At 41.2% G+C, this 17,908-nt stretch overlaps 1 protein-coding gene across 1 annotated transcript in view; it reads right to left on the reverse strand.

The window, feature by feature from the left end:
- The window catches only part of PKHD1 (PKHD1 ciliary IPT domain containing fibrocystin/polyductin), a 395,316-nt gene that overhangs the window by 160,717 nt on the left and 216,691 nt on the right, over positions 1-17,908 (reverse strand). Inside the window, exons 49-51 of the mRNA XM_075266923.1 lie at positions 11,173-11,238; positions 10,853-10,969; positions 3,325-3,462 (exon numbers count right to left, since the gene is read on the reverse strand). Of these exons, the coding sequence (XP_075123024.1) occupies positions 3,325-3,462; positions 10,853-10,969; positions 11,173-11,238 (321 nt within the window). The remainder of the gene's footprint in view (positions 1-3,324; positions 3,463-10,852; positions 10,970-11,172; positions 11,239-17,908) is intronic.

Genomic DNA, 17,908 nt, shown 5'->3' on the forward strand with positions numbered 1-17,908 from the left:
CCTAGGAGCCCTGACAGTGTTCTACACTATGTTTTATAGATAGGTTCCTAGGAGCCCTGACAGTATTCTACACTATGTTTTATAGATAGGTTCCTAGGAGCCCTGACAGTGTTCTACACTATGTTTTATAGATAGGTTCCTAGGAGCCCTAAGAGTATTCTACACTATGTATTATAGATAGGTTCCTAGGAGGCCTAAGAGTATTCTACACTTTGTTTTATAGATAGGTTCCTAGAAGCCCTGAGAGTATTCTTCACTATGTTTTATAGATAGGTTCCTAGGAGCCCTGACAGTGTCATACACTATGTTTTATAGATAGGTTCCTAGGAGCCCTGACAGTGTTCTACACTATGTTTTATAGATAGGTTCCTAGGAGCGCTAAGAGTGTTCTACACTATGTTTTATAGATAGGTTCCTAGGAGCCCTGACAGTGTTCTACACTATGTTTTATAGATAGGTTCCTAGGAGCCCTGACAGTATTCTACACTATGTTTTATAGATAGGTTCCTAGGAGCCCTGACAGTGTTCTACACTATGTTTTATAGATAGGTTCCTAGGAGCCCTAAGAGTATTCTACACTATGTATTATAGATAGGTTCCTAGGAGGCCTAAGAGTATTCTACACTTTGTTTTATAGATAGGTTCCTAGAAGCCCTGACAGTGTTCTACACTATGTTTTATAGATAGGTTCCTAGGAGTCCTAAGAGTATTCTACAGTATGTTTTATAGATAGGTTCCTAGGAGCCCTGACAGTATTCTACACTATATTTTATAGATAGATTCTTAGGAGCCCTAAGAGTATTCTACACTATGTTTTATAGATAGATTACTAGGAGTCCTAAGAGTATTCTACACTATATTTTATAAATAGGTTCCTAAGAGCCCTAAGACTGTTCTACACAATGTTTTAAGCCAATATAAGGTGTGGCTCGTTCTGAATTTGTTTGACCTGAAAAGAACCTTGGACCCAAACCACCTGAACCCCAAAGGAAACAAATCCCAAGTGACTAGTCCATCTCTAATGTGTTAATATTGGCCTGATCTCTGGTATTGAGTATCTTCACTCAACCATATGCATGATGACTGTTGGATCACATCAATATCAGGACTCTGTAGATTGGACCTATATGATGACCACGTGAGAGTCATTGATATGGATCAGTGTGAATGGCACTTGACGCCATTAGCTTTCTGGCTTTCTGCTCTACCATTCTGTACCATGTAGGCCACAAGCCACTTCAGGCCTGGAAATGTCATGACAACAGCTAAGATGTCTGCGTACTGACATTGGCAGGTGCAATGTTGCTACTGTTTACTGGCTCCTGTGCTGGACACTGATGTTTTGGTTTCTGGTCACTTCAGGCCTGTGGCATTAAGGTCAGAGGAAAAAGGAAGAGGCAGCAGCAAAACTTTTGTAAACACAATTTATATGAGAGGACAACATGGCACAATACTGAAATGTATATCATTTTACAGGCAAAATGTATGTAAGAGAGAAATTGGGACCCAATTAATACAAGGAGACTTTGGGGGCAGTGGCGTAACTACCGCCATAGCAGCAGAGGCAGCTGCCACAGGGCCCGAGACATTAGGAGCCCGGTGCTATCTCGGGGGTCCTTTCGGACCAGGAGAGGTAAGAAACATAAAAAACACTGTTACCTCTCCACGATCCGGGCAGGCTTCGGCCTAGTTGTCTGACGTCTCATGACCCCAGCCTGCATCCCGGGTCAAGTGACGTCTGACGTCATTAAGGATGGACTACTTCGGAGGCTGACAGCATAGTAGCTGGAAGATAGGTGAGTAACAGAGGGGGTTTTTTTTATGTTTTTCTCCCCCTGGGTCTCTGCTTATTATACTCTGGGGTCTGAAAAGACCAGAGTATAATAATTGTTTATGGGTGTCCACTATGGGGTACAATATTGTGTGCAGGGGCCACTAAGGGACATAATACTGTGTGCAGGGGCCACTATGGGGGATAATACTGTGTGCAGGGGTCACTATGGGACATAATACTGTGTGCAGGGGCCACTATAGGACATAATACTGTGTGCAGGGGCCACTATGGGAGATAATACTGTGTGCAGGGGCCACTATGGGGCATAATACTGTGTGCAGGGGCCACTAAGGGACATAATACTGTGTGCAGGGGCCACTAAGGAGTACAATACTGTGTGCAGGGGCCACTATGGGACATAATACTGTGTGCAGGGCCAATATGGGGCATAATACTGTGTGCAGGGGCCACTATGGGGGATAATACTGTGTGCAGGGGCCACTATGGAGGATAATACTGTGTGCAGGGGCCACTATGGGGTATAATACTGTGTGCAGGGGCCACTATGGAGGATAATACTGTGTGGAGGGGACACTATGGGGGATAATACTGTGTGGAGGGGACACTATGGGGGATAATACTGTGTGGAGGGGACACTATGGGGCATAATAGAGCGCACAGGAATGCGTAGGAGGGGGTTGGTCGAGGTCTTCGGGCGTTGGTGTCGGTCGGGGGGGGGGGCATGTCTAAAGTTCACCACGGGGTCATCTTCTCATACATGTAGTGTCCTCCTGATAACCAGACATGATGTCCTTATTGTGGTCGGGTTATCTTCTCATACATGTAGTGTCCCCCTGATAACCAGCCATGATGTCCTTATTGTGGTCAGGTTATCTTCTCATACATGTAGTGTCCTCCTGATAACCAGCCGTGATGTCCTTATTGTGGTCAGGTTATCTTCTCATACATGTAGTGTCCCCCTGATAACCAGCCATGATGTCCTTATTGTGGTCAGGTTATCTTCTCATACATGTAGTGTCCTCCTGATAACCAGCCGTGATGTCCTTATTGTGGTCAGGTTATCTTCTCATACATGTAGTGTCCTCCTGATAACCAGCCATGATGTCCTTATTGTGGTCAGGTTATCTTCTCATACATGTAGTGTCCCCCTGATAACCAGCCATGATGTCCTTATTGTGGTCGGGTTATCTTTTCATACATGGCACATAGGGGCATTATTAATTAAGGGGAACACAAGGGTTGTTATTAATTGAGGGACAATATTTACTTAAGGGACCAATGGGCTGTACCATGGGAAAAAAACAATAATTGTACATGAATGGGAGAGATGAATGGCTACCAGATACATCCTGGTAGAAACAAATGAGTTGTACATGGAAATCCCACCCTCTTCTGTTCTCATTTGGAGAAATTGGGTGGAGGTCTTAAAGCGTCAGGCGTTAGCTTGTGAAGTAGATATCACCTATGATGACGCCATCTTGGTTGGTTACATATAATGACTATAATACGACAATATATAAATCACTCACCCACACTCAGCCGTCCACCCGCTATGAGGATACAGGCGACGTTCAGCTCATTGCTGAGGTTTGGGGGAAACTCCAGAGCTCCGAGGACATACAGACCGTGAAGAGGAGGCAGAGCGATGTCCACCATTATGGTCCTGTCTGGGAAATAACAAGAAATGACTTGACCATTAGTTAATATCCAAAAACAAAAAATTCAAGAACTCACTAAATGAATGGGCAGATGTCTGAATACTGGCGCTACTCACCCCCGCACACCTTCACCATGCCCGCTGTCCAACAAAGTGGTGAAAATGACTCAAATTTTTAAAACTATATAATGCACAAAATATTCCGACTCTTTATACTGTGTTTAAGTGACAAGTAAGAAAGCAACATACATCTGCAGCAATGTGTATCTGTCACACAGTAGCACTATGTAGGTTATAGGGGTGTCCAGTGTCTGAAAAATGTATAACATATATAACATGCATAAATGTACAGTTATGGGAAATAACAATGTGCATGTGCTATATGTCCAGGAAGGAAGTCGTGCTGGGGGGTCACCCCGGAGATAAGCCTAATGCCAATAAGGAGCGGCTAAGGCCCTTTATTTTTACGGTAAATTCATAAAGGGAGATACAGATTGTCATGTATCAGAACAGTAAAGTTGTCATAATCTGGTATGTTACCACCACAAAGGTGAATAGATAGATAGATAGATAGATAGATAGATAGATAGATAGATAGATAGATAGATAGGAGATAGATAGATAGATAGATAGATAGATAGATAGATAGATAGATAGATAGAAGATAGATAGAGAGGAGATAGATAGATAGATAGATAGATAGATAGATAGATAGGAGATAGATAGATAGATAGATAGATAGATGATAGACAGACAGATAGATAGAGCATAGATAGATAGATAGGAGATAGATAGATAGATAGATAGATAGATAGATAGATAGATAGATGATAGATAGATAGGAGATAGATAGATAGATAGATAGATAGATGATAGACAGACAGATAGATAGAGCATAGATAGATAGATAGATGATAGACAGACAGATAGATAGATAGGAGATAGATAGATAGATAGATAGATAGATAGATAGATAGATAGATAGATAGATAGGAGATAGATAGATAGATAGATAGGTGATAGATATATAGATAGATAGATAGATAGATAGATAGATAGGAGATAGATAGATAGATAGATAGATAGATAGATAGATAGGAGATAGATAGATAGATAGATAGATAGGAGATAGATAGATAGATAGGAGATAGACAGATAGATAGATCATAGATAGATAGATAGATAGATAGATAGATAGATAGATAGGAGATAGACAGACAGATAGATAGAGCATAGATAGATAGATAGATAGATAGATAGATAGATGATAGACAGACAGATAGATAGATAGGAGATAGATAGATAGATAGATAGATAGATAGATAGATAGATAGATAGATGATAGATAGAGAGGAGATAGATAGATAGATAGATAGATAGATAGATAGATAGGAGATAGATAGATAGAAGATAGATAGATAGATAGATAGATAGATAGATAGATAGATAGATAGGAGATAGACAGATAGATAGAGCATAGATAGATAGATAGATGATAGACAGACAGATAGATAGATAGATAGATAGATAGATAGATAGATAGATAGATAGATAGGAGATAGACAGACAGATAGATAGAGCATAGATAGATAGATAGATGATAGACAGACAGACAGATAGATAGATAGATAGATAGATAGATAGATAGATAGATAGGAGATAGATAGATAGATAGGAGATAGATAGATAGATAGGTGATAGATAGATAGATAGATAGATAGATAGATAGATAGATAGGAGATAGACAGACAGATAGATAGAGCATAGATAGATAGATAGGTAGATAGATAGATAGATAGATAGATAGATAGATAGATAGATAGATAGGAGATAGATAGATAGATAGATAGATAGATAGATAGATAGATAGGTGATAGATAGATAGATAGATAGATAGATAGATAGATAGGAGATAGATAGATAGATAGATAGATAGGAGATAGACAGACAGATAGATAGAGCATAGATAGATAGATAGGTAGATAGATAGATAGATAGATAGATAGATAGGTGATAGATAGATAGATAGATAGATAGATAGATAGATAGATAGATAGGAGATAGATAGATAGATAGATAGATAGATAGATAGATAGGAGATAGACAGACAGATAGATAGAGCATAGATAGATAGATAGGTAGATAGATAGATAGATAGATAGATAGATAGATAGGAGATAGACAGATAGATAGATAGATAGGAGATAGATAGATAGATAGATAGATAGATGATAGATAGATAGATAGATAGATAGATAGATAGATAGGAGATAGATAGATAGATAATAGACAGATAGATAGAGCATAGATAGATAGATAGATAGATAGATAGATAGATAGATAGACAGACAGACAGACAGACAGACAGACAGACAGATAGATAGATAGATAGATAGATAGATAGATAGGAGATAGATAGATAGATGATACATGATAGATAGATAGATAGATAGATAGATAGATAGGAGATAGAGAGATGATAGACAGATAGATAGATAGATAGATAGATAGATAGATAGGAGATAGATAGATAGATGATACATGATAGATAGATAGATAGATAGATAGATAGATAGATAGATAGATAGATAGATAGATAGATAGGAGATAGAGAGATAATAGACAGACAGATAGATAGAGCATAGATAGATAGATAGATAGATAGATAGATAGATAGATAGATAGATAGATAGATAGAATATAGGGTGTATAGGATCTCTATAGATACAGTAGATATTATATGCCATAGAAGCAGAATTTCCAGACTACAGACTAAGACTTTTGCAGCATTTATGACCTCACTTTCCTTTGCTCCCTGGTTTATTTCCCTCCACAGACACACCTGCCATCCCTCCGCAGCGCGCTCCCTCACACACGACGCGGAACAAGATTGCGATTTGTTTACAATTACAGAGTTTTTAAAAATAAATCAATAAATAATGTCAACAAGAAGTAGAAAAAAAAAAAAAAAAAAAGTCACATCCTATCCTGAAAAAAAATTGCAAGGAGACGCGTTTTTTTTTCTTCCCGGGATAATTCGCAGGTACGGGACGCAGGCGAAGCGTCGGAGTCTGAGACGTCGCTAATGACTGCGACATTGACACGGGCTGCCTTTGATCAGCCCCAATTCTATATAAAACATCATAGCATGCCATTGAATGGAAATCAGGTCTAACAGAGGAGCCATTATGTAAGATGCAGCGCTCCGGCATTCATCTCTTCAAACACAGAAAGTTCAAAGAAAAACGCAAAATGAATAACAGAGTGGATTCCAACACAAAAAAAAAAAAAATGGAAGCAGCGCCCGAGGCGGCGTGATATCATATCTATACCCTTCAAAACAACATTCCTTTCGCTCAGAATTAGAACATATTCTCATTGCAGCCGATACGTCTGGTGTCAGAAATGTGTCATATTGAAAATCTGGAAACACATCTCCGACATTCGGGGGCTTCGCTCATAATATATTTTTTTTATTATCTGCGTAAGCAACGAGACGGAAGATTTCCGCTTCGGATGTTTCGGATCCGTCAGTCCGGGTCGAAATAATTAAAGAAAAAAAAAAAGTGAGTAAAATTTTTAAAAAATAAAATAAAAAAAATTACCAAATGAACTTCTTGGTTATAAATTTTTTAAATTGAAAATAAATCCTAATTAAAAAAAAAAAAAAAAAATTAAATGTAAAAAAAAAAATATTCTGATTCTGGGAAAGCTGGGTCACAGCTAAGATGGCCGCCAGTACCAGTCACACTGGGCTTGTTGCATCCTGAGGATCTCAGATGCTTCGCATTTAGGGATCTAGGAAAGCTGGGTGACAATCATGTATCACTATCTAGACTCAGATTACTAGTCAAGAGAACAAAAAAGCAGGGTTAGTAAAAGGAACATGTTGATTTAACGTTCAGGAGTCTGGGAAAGCTGGGTGACAATCATGTATCACTATCCAGACTCAGATTACTATTCAAGAGAACAAAAAAGCAGGTTTAGTAAAAGGAACTTGTTCTCTTGACTAGTAATCTGAGTCTAGATAGTGATACATAGATTGTCACCCAGCTTTCCCAGACTTCAGAACGTTAAATCAACATGTTCATTTTACTCACCCGTTGATTTACTCACATGTTGATTTAACGTTCTGAAGTCTGGGAAAGATGGGTGAAAATCCATGTATCTTGACTAGTAATTTGAGTCTGGATAGTGATACATGGATTTTCACCCATCTTTCCCAGACTTCAGAACGTTAAATCAACATGTGAGTAAATCAACGGGTGAGTAAAATGAACATGTTGATTTAACGTTTTGAAGTCTGAGAAAGCTGGGTGGCAATCCATGTATCACTATCTAGACTCAGATTACTAGTCAAGAGAACAAAAAAGCAGGGTTAGTAAAAGGAACATGTTGATTTAACGTTCAGGAGTCTGGGAAAGATGGGTGAAAATCCATGTATCTTGACTAGTAATTTGAGTCTGGATAGTGATACATGGATTTTCACCCATCTTTCCCAGACTTCAGAATGTTAAATCACCATAGGGTGAGTAAAATGAACATGTTGATTTAACGTTCAGGGGTCTTGGAAAGCTGAGTGACAAGCCGTGTATCACTACAATATATAACTAGGTTGATTTAACCTTGGAATCTAGGAAAGATGGGTAGGAACTCATAGACTTTATAACTAGGATAATTTGTCATCAAGGAGTCTAGTAAAGTCGGGTGACAACTCCTGCATCACTGCTTCATTAGGCTGATTTACCATTCAGTGCTGTAGGAAAGCTGGGTGGCAACCCAGATAGCGTTACAAAATTTGGTTGATTCAACACTGTGAAAGTTGGTGACAACTAGGTGACAAATCCTGAATCATGAAACAACCTGATTAGCATTCAGGAGTCTTGGAAAGCTGAACCCTTACAAAAATAGATTTACTTTTCCATAGCCTAGGAAAGTTGGGTGTCAAATCTTTCATCTCACTTTTGGAAAGCTGGGTGGAATTATCAAAAAAATTGATTCAGGAGTCTAGGAAAGCTGGGTGGCAAGCGCTATATCAGTACAAAATTTTGTTCATTTCTACATTTCTGAACTGTTATACCTACAGTATGGCGGCATTAAAGAGGCTGCAACCCCATTTCATATAACCTGAATTATATGGACATACAGAGCTCATAAGCAAGAAGCCCAGTACTGGTCACACATGGCTGCCATGAATGGCTCAGAACCACAACTCTATGCCAGCACTTATATATCATATAAGCTCTGTATTTCGGTATTTTGTTAGCACTGTATTTCAGTATTAATTGACCACAGACAGTGCGGTAATATTATTTGAGGTCTGTATGACGGTGTCACATTAACCCTCTATTTTGATATTATATAAGCACTATATTTTATTCGTATTTGAGCACTGTATGCCGGTATTATTTGAGGTCTGTTTGGTCGTATTATTTTAGCTCAGTATATTAGTATTACTTAAGCACTCTATTTTACTACTATATAAACGCTGTATGCTGGTATTATTTCAGTTGTATTATTTCAGGACTGTATTGTAATATTATCTGAGCACCTTACGGTGTTATTATTTAAGCACTGTTAGTATAATCTGCCCACTGTGTGATGGTTTTATTCTAGCACTGTATTTTAGCATTATTTGAGCACTGTTTGGTGGCATTATTTGAGGTCTATATGTTATTATCATTTTAGCACTATATTATCTGACGTCAGTATGGTGGTATTATTTTAGCACTATATTTTATTATTATTATTTCAGCACTGTAGGGTAGCGTTATTTCAGGAATATATGTTACTGTTATCTGAGGACTGTATGTTGGTATTATCTGACGTCAGTATGGTGGTATTATTTTAGCACTATATTATCTAACGTCAGTATGGTGGTATTATTTTAGCAATATATTTTATTATTATTTAAGCCCTGTGTGGTAGTATTATTTCAACACTGTACAGTGGTATTAATTCAGCACTGTATGGCTGTATTAGTTCAGGAATATATCTTCCTGTTATCTGAGGACTGTATGTTGGTATTATTTGAGCACTGTATTTTACTATTATTTAAGCACTGTGTGGTAGTGTTATTTCAGCACTGTATGGTGATATTATTTCAGCATTGTATGGTTGTATTATTTCAGGAATATATGCTACTGTTAACTGAGCACTGTATGTTAGTATTATTTGAGCACTGTATTGTGCTATTATTTTAGTACTATATAATAGTATTATTTATGCACTCTATGGTTGTATTATTTCACGAATATATGTTACTGTTAGCTGAGCACTATATGTTGTTATTATTTGAGCACTGTATTGTGCTATTATTTTAGTACTGTATAATAGTATTATTTATGCACTCTATGGTTGTATTATTTCACAAATATATGTTACTGTTAGCTGAGCACTCTATGTTGTTATTATTTGAGCACTGTATTGTGCTATTATTTTAGCACTGTATAATAGTATTATTTCAGCATCGTATGGCTGTATTATTTCAGGAATATATGTTACTCTTAACTGAGCACTGTATGTTAGTATTATTTGAGCACTGTGTTGTGCTATTATTTTAGCATTGTATAGTAGTATTATTTCAGCACTGTATGGCTGTATTCTTTCAGGAATAAATGTTACCATGATCTGAGCATTATATGGTGGTATCATTTCAGCACTGTATGTTAATATTATCTTAGCACTATATGGTGGTATTGTTTAAGCACAGTATGTTAATATTATTTCAGCACCATGTGGCGGTAATAAAGAACCATAGACTATAGCACTGATAATAAAGCAATGTATGGTATCACGACTTCACTGTATGGGGATGCGGCATCTATAGAAGCTATGCTATAGGGCGCTATCTGGTATCTTCAGGGCAGCCAGATTTCCTTGGCATGAACTTTCCATAAGGCATGAATTTTTTTCAGTGCCACATGGGACACATTTCAATAATTTGTGAGACCCTAGTATACCGTCTGTTCGCCTTCACTCCGAGGTCTTAGATCTCGCAGGTCAGGTCAGTGGCACAATCTGAGCTCTTTCCTCGGCCCTCCCCTCGGCCACGACGTCATCGGCCACTTTCTGAGATCAATACAAGTTACCGATCAGATAGAACTTTTTGTTTTTTAACTCTAATTCCTCCAGAGCCGTGAGGGATTTACGGTGATTTGCCAACTAATTTACAGATATGATTCATATCCCCCCAAATTTATTGCTCATTTCCAAGCGTCCTACATGTGTGCGAGATAATGGATGACAGATGAATCGCAGCGGAGACTGGGTGGCTTCTTGTAAATGTACAGCACGTTGGACGCCCCCGGCCATGAGACTCCTAGTCATAATATAGAGAGGGCAGCAGATACCAGACACGGGGTCTTGTAGAATCCTTGTTTTCCATCTTGTGTACTTACTAGGTAGGATGATAACATCGTCTCCTGCCTGGGGTATGGTGGAGTCGTGTCCGCCCCAGCCCTCACCTACTCCTGCCCAGGACTCCGGAGAAGACCACCTGAGAACAGGACTTGGTGCTGTGGGATAAGGAATAATGAATGTGACTTTACAGTGGATATAAGTGAGGCAAATGAGGAAATTTTTACTGCCCCCACTAGGGGAAGCTCAGGAGTTTACTGCATACTGTTTATACACTGAGCTCTTTAGTAAAACAGTATGCATTGAGCTCATCAGCTCCCTCTAGTGGTGGCCACAGTCCAGTGCTTCTCATAGTACTTACCAGGGGTAGGCCGGAGACTTATCTCTTGTGCTGAGAGCTGGACTCTTATTTGTCCTTCACCTGCAACTGCAACAGGAAATAACAATAAGCCCCCATTCATTTATACAGGTCATGTGACCTCCATTTGTAATAACCCGCATGTGACCTCTGTGCCATGACTGGGAGGAGCCTGAGTGCCGCTACAATCAAACTCCTCCTACGTACAGCTCAGGGGAATTGCCATGGCCTCCTGATTGGTCATGGACCCTGTGGTTCCCCCACCCATTTAACATGTTTCTCTCATGCAGTGTATGGAAAACCTCGGAATGTTCTTTCCATTCATATTTCACTTCCTTATTCATTTCTCCTTTCCCTCCTTCAGATTTTTCAACTTCTTTCTTTACTCCTTTTTATTTCTATCTCCTCATATACCAATGTGAATAATTCTTTGAGGAATTGACAAGTAACACAATAAATATCACATTCGTGCGCCCTCCTACAACTTTAACATTCCCATTATAAAACCAAATAGACTTTATCTTGGTGCAGCCATGTCTTCATTCAGTCTGCACCTGTCCTCTTTATAGGTGAGAATCTGAGAAGAAGACCCCCCGCCTTTCAGATATCTATGATATATCCCATAAGTCATAAATGGTGACTTGAGGACACATAATTGGTATCGGAGACTGACTGAACATTCCTTGTTCTAAATGCCAATGAATGTACAGAGATGAATGATGAATGATATATATGGAGTTATATATGTGATATAATGGTCCACCCATGGGCAATGTTCTATAGTACTCATACATAAGGTATTACCTTTAGAGGTCATTAACTGAGTGCTAATAACACCACCATATGATGCCCAAATAATAACACCATACAGTGCATAAATACCACCATACAGTGCTAACAAGAAAATAACAGACAGTGCTCAAATAATACCACCATCCAGTGAGTGACACTGATACATCACACCACCATACAGCGATCATATAACACAACCAACATTATAATACCCCCGTGCAGTGCTCATATAATTCAAGCATGCAGTGCTCATAGTAAAACCACCATACGTGCTCATAGAATACAATTAATACTGCTCATATAATACCACCATACACTGCTCATATATTACCATCATACACAGCTAGCAGAATTCCACCAACACTGCTCATATAATAAAACCATATCATGCTCATAGATTGTAAGCTCTTGCGAGCAGGGCCCTCAGTCCCATTGTGTGAAATGACTTTCTTTGTAATGTATCTTTCTGTCTGTATTTAAACCCTACAAATTGTACAGTGCTGCGGAATATGTTGGCGCTATATAAATAAAATTTATTATTATTATTATTATTATTATTATTATTATTATTATATAATATACAGACAAACTGATCATGTAATACCACCAATCACTGCTGATATAAAACCACCATGCAGTGGTCATATAATACCACCATATAGTGCTGTTATAATACAGACAGCACTGATCATGTAATACCACCAATCACTGCTCATTAGAGATGAGCAAGTACTATACGAAATGGTAGTTTCGAATAGCATGCTCCCATAGGAATGAATGGACGCAGCTGGCCACTTAGCCCCTTGTGCGCCAGCCGCTCCCATTCATTCCTATGGGAGCATTTCGAATAGTACTCGCTCATCTCTACTGTGCTCATATAAAACCACCATACAATGCTCATATAATACAACCAACAAAGTTCATATAATAGCATCATACACAGCTCATATAATAGTATAGTTACCAAGCAGTACCACCTTGCAGTGCTGAAATAAGACCACCAACTGTGTTCAATACTACCCTATTGTACCGAACTAATACCACCATATTGTGCCGAGGTCTATCGCAGTGGGCTGGCCTTGCTGCTCTGGGGTCTTGTTTTGGTGTAAGTCCCCGCCGCACATGTCCGCTGAGGCTAATCATCGGCCTAAGGAAAAGAACCTGGACGCCCCAGTTCATCCTGGACATCCCCTTTAATCTAAACTCCCTGGACTACCCCTTTAAGATATAACTCTGTGTAGAATCAGCCTATTAATAATATAATATTCACTAAAAATAAAAATTGGATACCCGCTATAAGTCTTGCATAGCCACGGCCTAGGCAAATGGACCGTAAAATAATTATCAGATCGTCTCAGGCCCTTTAATAATTCTCCTCTTGAAATCAGTTTTTCCAGCGTCCCGGCCATCTGCAGATGATTTGCGCCGGCTGTTCCTCCCGTCCTTTTCCATAATAGATTTAGAAAATTTGATGTCTCCAGAAATTGTGATCAGCATCAAAGACGTGACTCAACCTATAATAATTTGCAGATCTTAGACACTCCGAACGTCAAATAAGATTATTGTAGGAGTCTCTGAAATCATTAATGATCCGCTGGGCTCAGAAGGCCGGGCCGGGGGATGACGTGATGACCATTGTGTAACGGAGCCGAGGACTTGTCATGATATACAACTAAACGGTTATACCCCCCTTACCTAGCGGAAAATCCTCTTCTGTGAGCTGGGCTACAACTATGGCAGACGTATGGGTGGTCAATGAGATATGAGTAAATATTATTGGGGTTTTCTGGCCCCTAGAGTGTATTTTTTTATATTGATGATTGGTAGGGTTGAGTGATCGGGATCGGAAAAGATCGGATCCCAATTGGTGATCGAGTAAATTTCACGATCGCGATCGGGTTCCGATCCCGCCTACAAAAAGATCGGGAACGGAATTCCGATCCCGATCACTCAACCCTAGTTATCTGCACAGAACTGCTAAGCTCTGGGCCGTTGTTCTCTGTCCTCTCCTCTCTCATTCAGATGCTGGCAGAGCGCCATGCGCGTCCCCGCCTCCCTAGGCTAGTGTTACTGATGCTGGGAGTACGCACAACAAGCCCTGCCTACACCCAGCATCAGTAACACTAGCCTAGGGAGGCGGGGGCATGCATGTCTCCCCGCCCTGTAACTGCCCACACTCTCCTAAGCCGCAACAAGCCCCGCCTATTCCCAGCATCAGTAACGGCCCGGAGCTCTGTGATGCAGTAGTGGTTCTCAGCGCTGCACCTCCCATGAGGCGACCTGAAGCGACCGCTTCAGGCGACGCTATGTCAGGGCCCCAGGGAGGGCGGCATTTTTGCTTACCTAAGCCAGTCCAGGACACGCTGTCCTGGACTGGCTTAGCACCGAGCGGTTGATTGGGGAGGCCGCTGAAGCAGCACTGCTCCGGCAGCCTCCCCTCACGCTCAGGCAGAGAGCAGGTCCTCTCCCTGCCTGCTCTCTGCCTGCGAACGCCGCTAAGCCCCACCCCCTTCACGCCACCACGCCCCCTCCTCCGGAGGGGGGGGGGGCGGCTTTCTGTCATTCGCCTTGGGCGGCGATAAGGGCAGGTTCACCCCTGGTGTTTCTGTGCAGGTAACCAGACAGCAGGGGGGACTAAGTAGCCAGCAGATTTTTTAATCACTACACAGCATGGAGTCCAAAAGTCGAAACCTTCCATTTTTGGACTCCACGCTGTGTAGTAAATAGTATTGTTTTTTAAATTTGATTTTCAATCATTAAAAAATCCCATTGACTTGCATTAGGATCGGAATTGGGATCGGGATCGGTTTCAGATGGAAAATGATCGGAAATCGGATTTTAAAAAACGACCCTGAAATCTCAAGATCGGCACAACCCTAAAGATTAGGGATGAGCGAAAGGATTCAGATCAAACTGGATTTGATCCAAATTTGTCAAAAATTTCAGTCTTGACTCGAAACCAAAATGATTCGGATGAACCTAGATTTGACCCGAAATGTTGAGCTTGACCCAAACCCAAGACATTTGGGGTTCGTCACCCATGAAACATTATTATGTTTTGGGGTCTATTCAGAACCCTGAGTAGACCCCACAGTAACACATCCGGTTTGTTCCAAACAAGTTCAGCACAAAATGAACCAAAGGATCGAACCTCTCGAATATTTTTTTTTTTTCAAACGGATCACCAAGATAGGCCATCAGTATCTGATCAGTGGACGTCTGATACCAAGATCGGCATCGATCACCTGATCCTACTGCCTCCAGGATCTGGAAGCTACTGAGACAGGGCCAGAAGCTCATGGTGGGCCTATGGACTGTGGTCAGGGGATAGTAAGAGTTCAGGAACTCAGAGCTTACGCCGATCCACCAAACTGTGGTATCTAAATGGATAGCAAGAGGGAGGGAGCGACATAACAAAAATCATTTAATCCCCACCGTGGGACTGCCGCCACAACAGCTGGTCGTACCTCCAAAGTGGCCACTTTTGGGCAGGTTTTGCATGAATTTTGCCCTTTCACAGCCCAGTTTCTGGATTGCAAAACAGGGACTGTTGACATGTATGCGACTGGTTTGTAGGCTGGAAGGGGCCTCATGGAGGCCGATGGGTCCCATCTCTGTACCCCAACTAGACCTTATGTGGCCTCAAAGGATAGAACGTTTGGTGTTGCCAAAGCAAAAATAAGGTTGGGGGTGGTGGAGGGGAATGGGTACCGGGTTCGTGGGTTGGGAGTTTGAGTGACTTTAGGGTCTCCTTGTTTTTGTTTGGGGCGTTTGGGTGTCGGTGGGTATGGTTTAGACAGGTGATGGGGTGAGGGGCTTAGGGGGGTTTAATAGTCCATGGTGGATGGGTGGCTTGATAGTCCATGCGCCTCTTGTTTGGTGACAGCTGGACACCGTTTATATATAAAAACAGCATATAACTGATATTGATGTGACCATAAAGATCCAAATGATAAAACTAAGGGCTCAACTACAACTCATCCTGCAAAAAATAAGCCCTCACACAGCTACATTGATAGAATAGGGGCTACTCACATGGCAAATTTTTTGATGGTCGGTTTTAACTAGAGATGGCTGAACCTCAAGATCGGAAAAGATCGGATCCCGATTGGCGATCAAATAAATTTCATGATCGCGATCAGAATTCCAATCCTGATCTTTTTCGGCGGGATCGAGGTCTCACATTAGTTCCCACAATGCTTGGCTACTGTCCAATCCTTGAGGGAAAAGCTAACATTAGGGTTGAGCGATCGGGATAAGGAAAGATCGGATCCCGATCGGCGATCGAGCAAATTTCACGATCGGGATCGGCTGGAAATTGATCGAAAATCGGATTTTAAAAACGATCCTGAAATCTCAACCCTATTCAAGATTCATTTTGTGTTCAGGTTCGGCGGCTCTGAATCTGGGTCGACGACTTCACAGAAGACCAGGGACGTCCCAAGAAAAGTACCCGACCCTACAAGAAGACCCGAGAGAGGTAACAGTGATGGTATTTTTTATTTTTCCCGTCGCCTCGTCCACCGCTCAGCGGTCCCGGGACTTCGCCTGATACAATATTTTGCATAATTTAAGAGCCATTTATTCCTCATCAATCTTTTTTGGTGAGATGTGTAATTTTTTTCCCAGGGTTCCCATGGTAATCCAGCACATTTACTAAGACTAAAGGTTCATTAATTCTAAGAGTTCAATAAATTAGTGGAAATAATGAAGACTTCAATCTTTCAGATAATTACATCTGGCGCGGTAAGTAGCATATGCTGATCTGCCCAGTGAGAATGTCATTATTAAATAATCTGTGCGACCATATTATAAGGAATCCGGGGAAGCGGGACATCGATCAGGATGGACCAACCTTGCGTGTTGTCATCAGATTCCCTATGTAGAGAAGCTTTGTGAAATCTTGTTTTGTTTTTTTTTTCAAATTTTGGATTTTTTACAAAAACAGCACCACTGTTATCCACAGGCTGTGTGTGGTATTGCAACTGATGTTCAGTCTGATGGCGCAGAGTACTCGTGATGGAAACTTGAATTCACTCCTGTCTTCACAGGTGACGTTCCCGTTTGTACTCATGGACTAAGGTCTCCAAGATTTCGAGATTCAGCTGGCTGCTTTCCAGAATGGAGCTTACCGTTGAGGAACCAGACTCTCCCAAAAAGGAACAAGAACGCTGCCCCTGAACCCTGTTTGCTTCTTCAGCTGTATACCAAACCATCAGCAGCAGCACAGGAGGCTCTCAACCTGTCAGCTGAGGGACCATGGTCAAGATTGGCCGGGGTAAGGCTGGTGACTCTCTGGAACCAAAGAACAGGCCACTCCAGTCAGTGGGAATGCAAAAATTCCTTAAAAAACAGCAGGCTTCGGGATCTTCTTCTTCTCCAGGGAAGTTGGCACCTGAGGAATTGAGCGGACAGCGTGCAGTGCCACTTGACTCCAACGGGGATGGCTCTTTGCAGGATAATTCCTCGTCATCTATCTCTAAGGGGTATTTAAAAAAGACTTTGTCTCAATCTCTCTCAAATGCTATGGCCCCTGTGCTGAAAGAGCTCACTGCTCTTCGCGAGGACTTTGCTAATGTGACCCACCGGGTGGATAGGCTGGAGACCTGTCAGGGAGAATTGCAGCATGTGGCTTCCTCCGTGTCTGAACGCTTAGATACCCATGCCGCTCACTTTAACTACACTTATTTGGCGCTGGAGGACTTGGATAATCGCTCCCGCCGCAGAAATCTGCGTATACGGGGTCTCCCAGAAACCTACATGCAAGAACAGCTTCCCTCTATTGCAGCCAGTGTCTTCTCCTCATTGGTGGGTGTGGATGTCGCTTCAAAAATGAAGTTGGAGAGGATCCAGAGAGCTGCTCGCTCCAAACCTAGTGCAGAGGCCCCGCCACGGGACGTAGTGTGTGCCCTTTTTTCCCATATGCATACTGTGGATCTTCTTCGTG

This window comes from Leptodactylus fuscus, chromosome 3 (genome assembly GCF_031893055.1).
Source record: "Leptodactylus fuscus isolate aLepFus1 chromosome 3, aLepFus1.hap2, whole genome shotgun sequence".
NCBI classification, from domain to species: Eukaryota; Metazoa; Chordata; class Amphibia; order Anura; family Leptodactylidae; genus Leptodactylus; species Leptodactylus fuscus.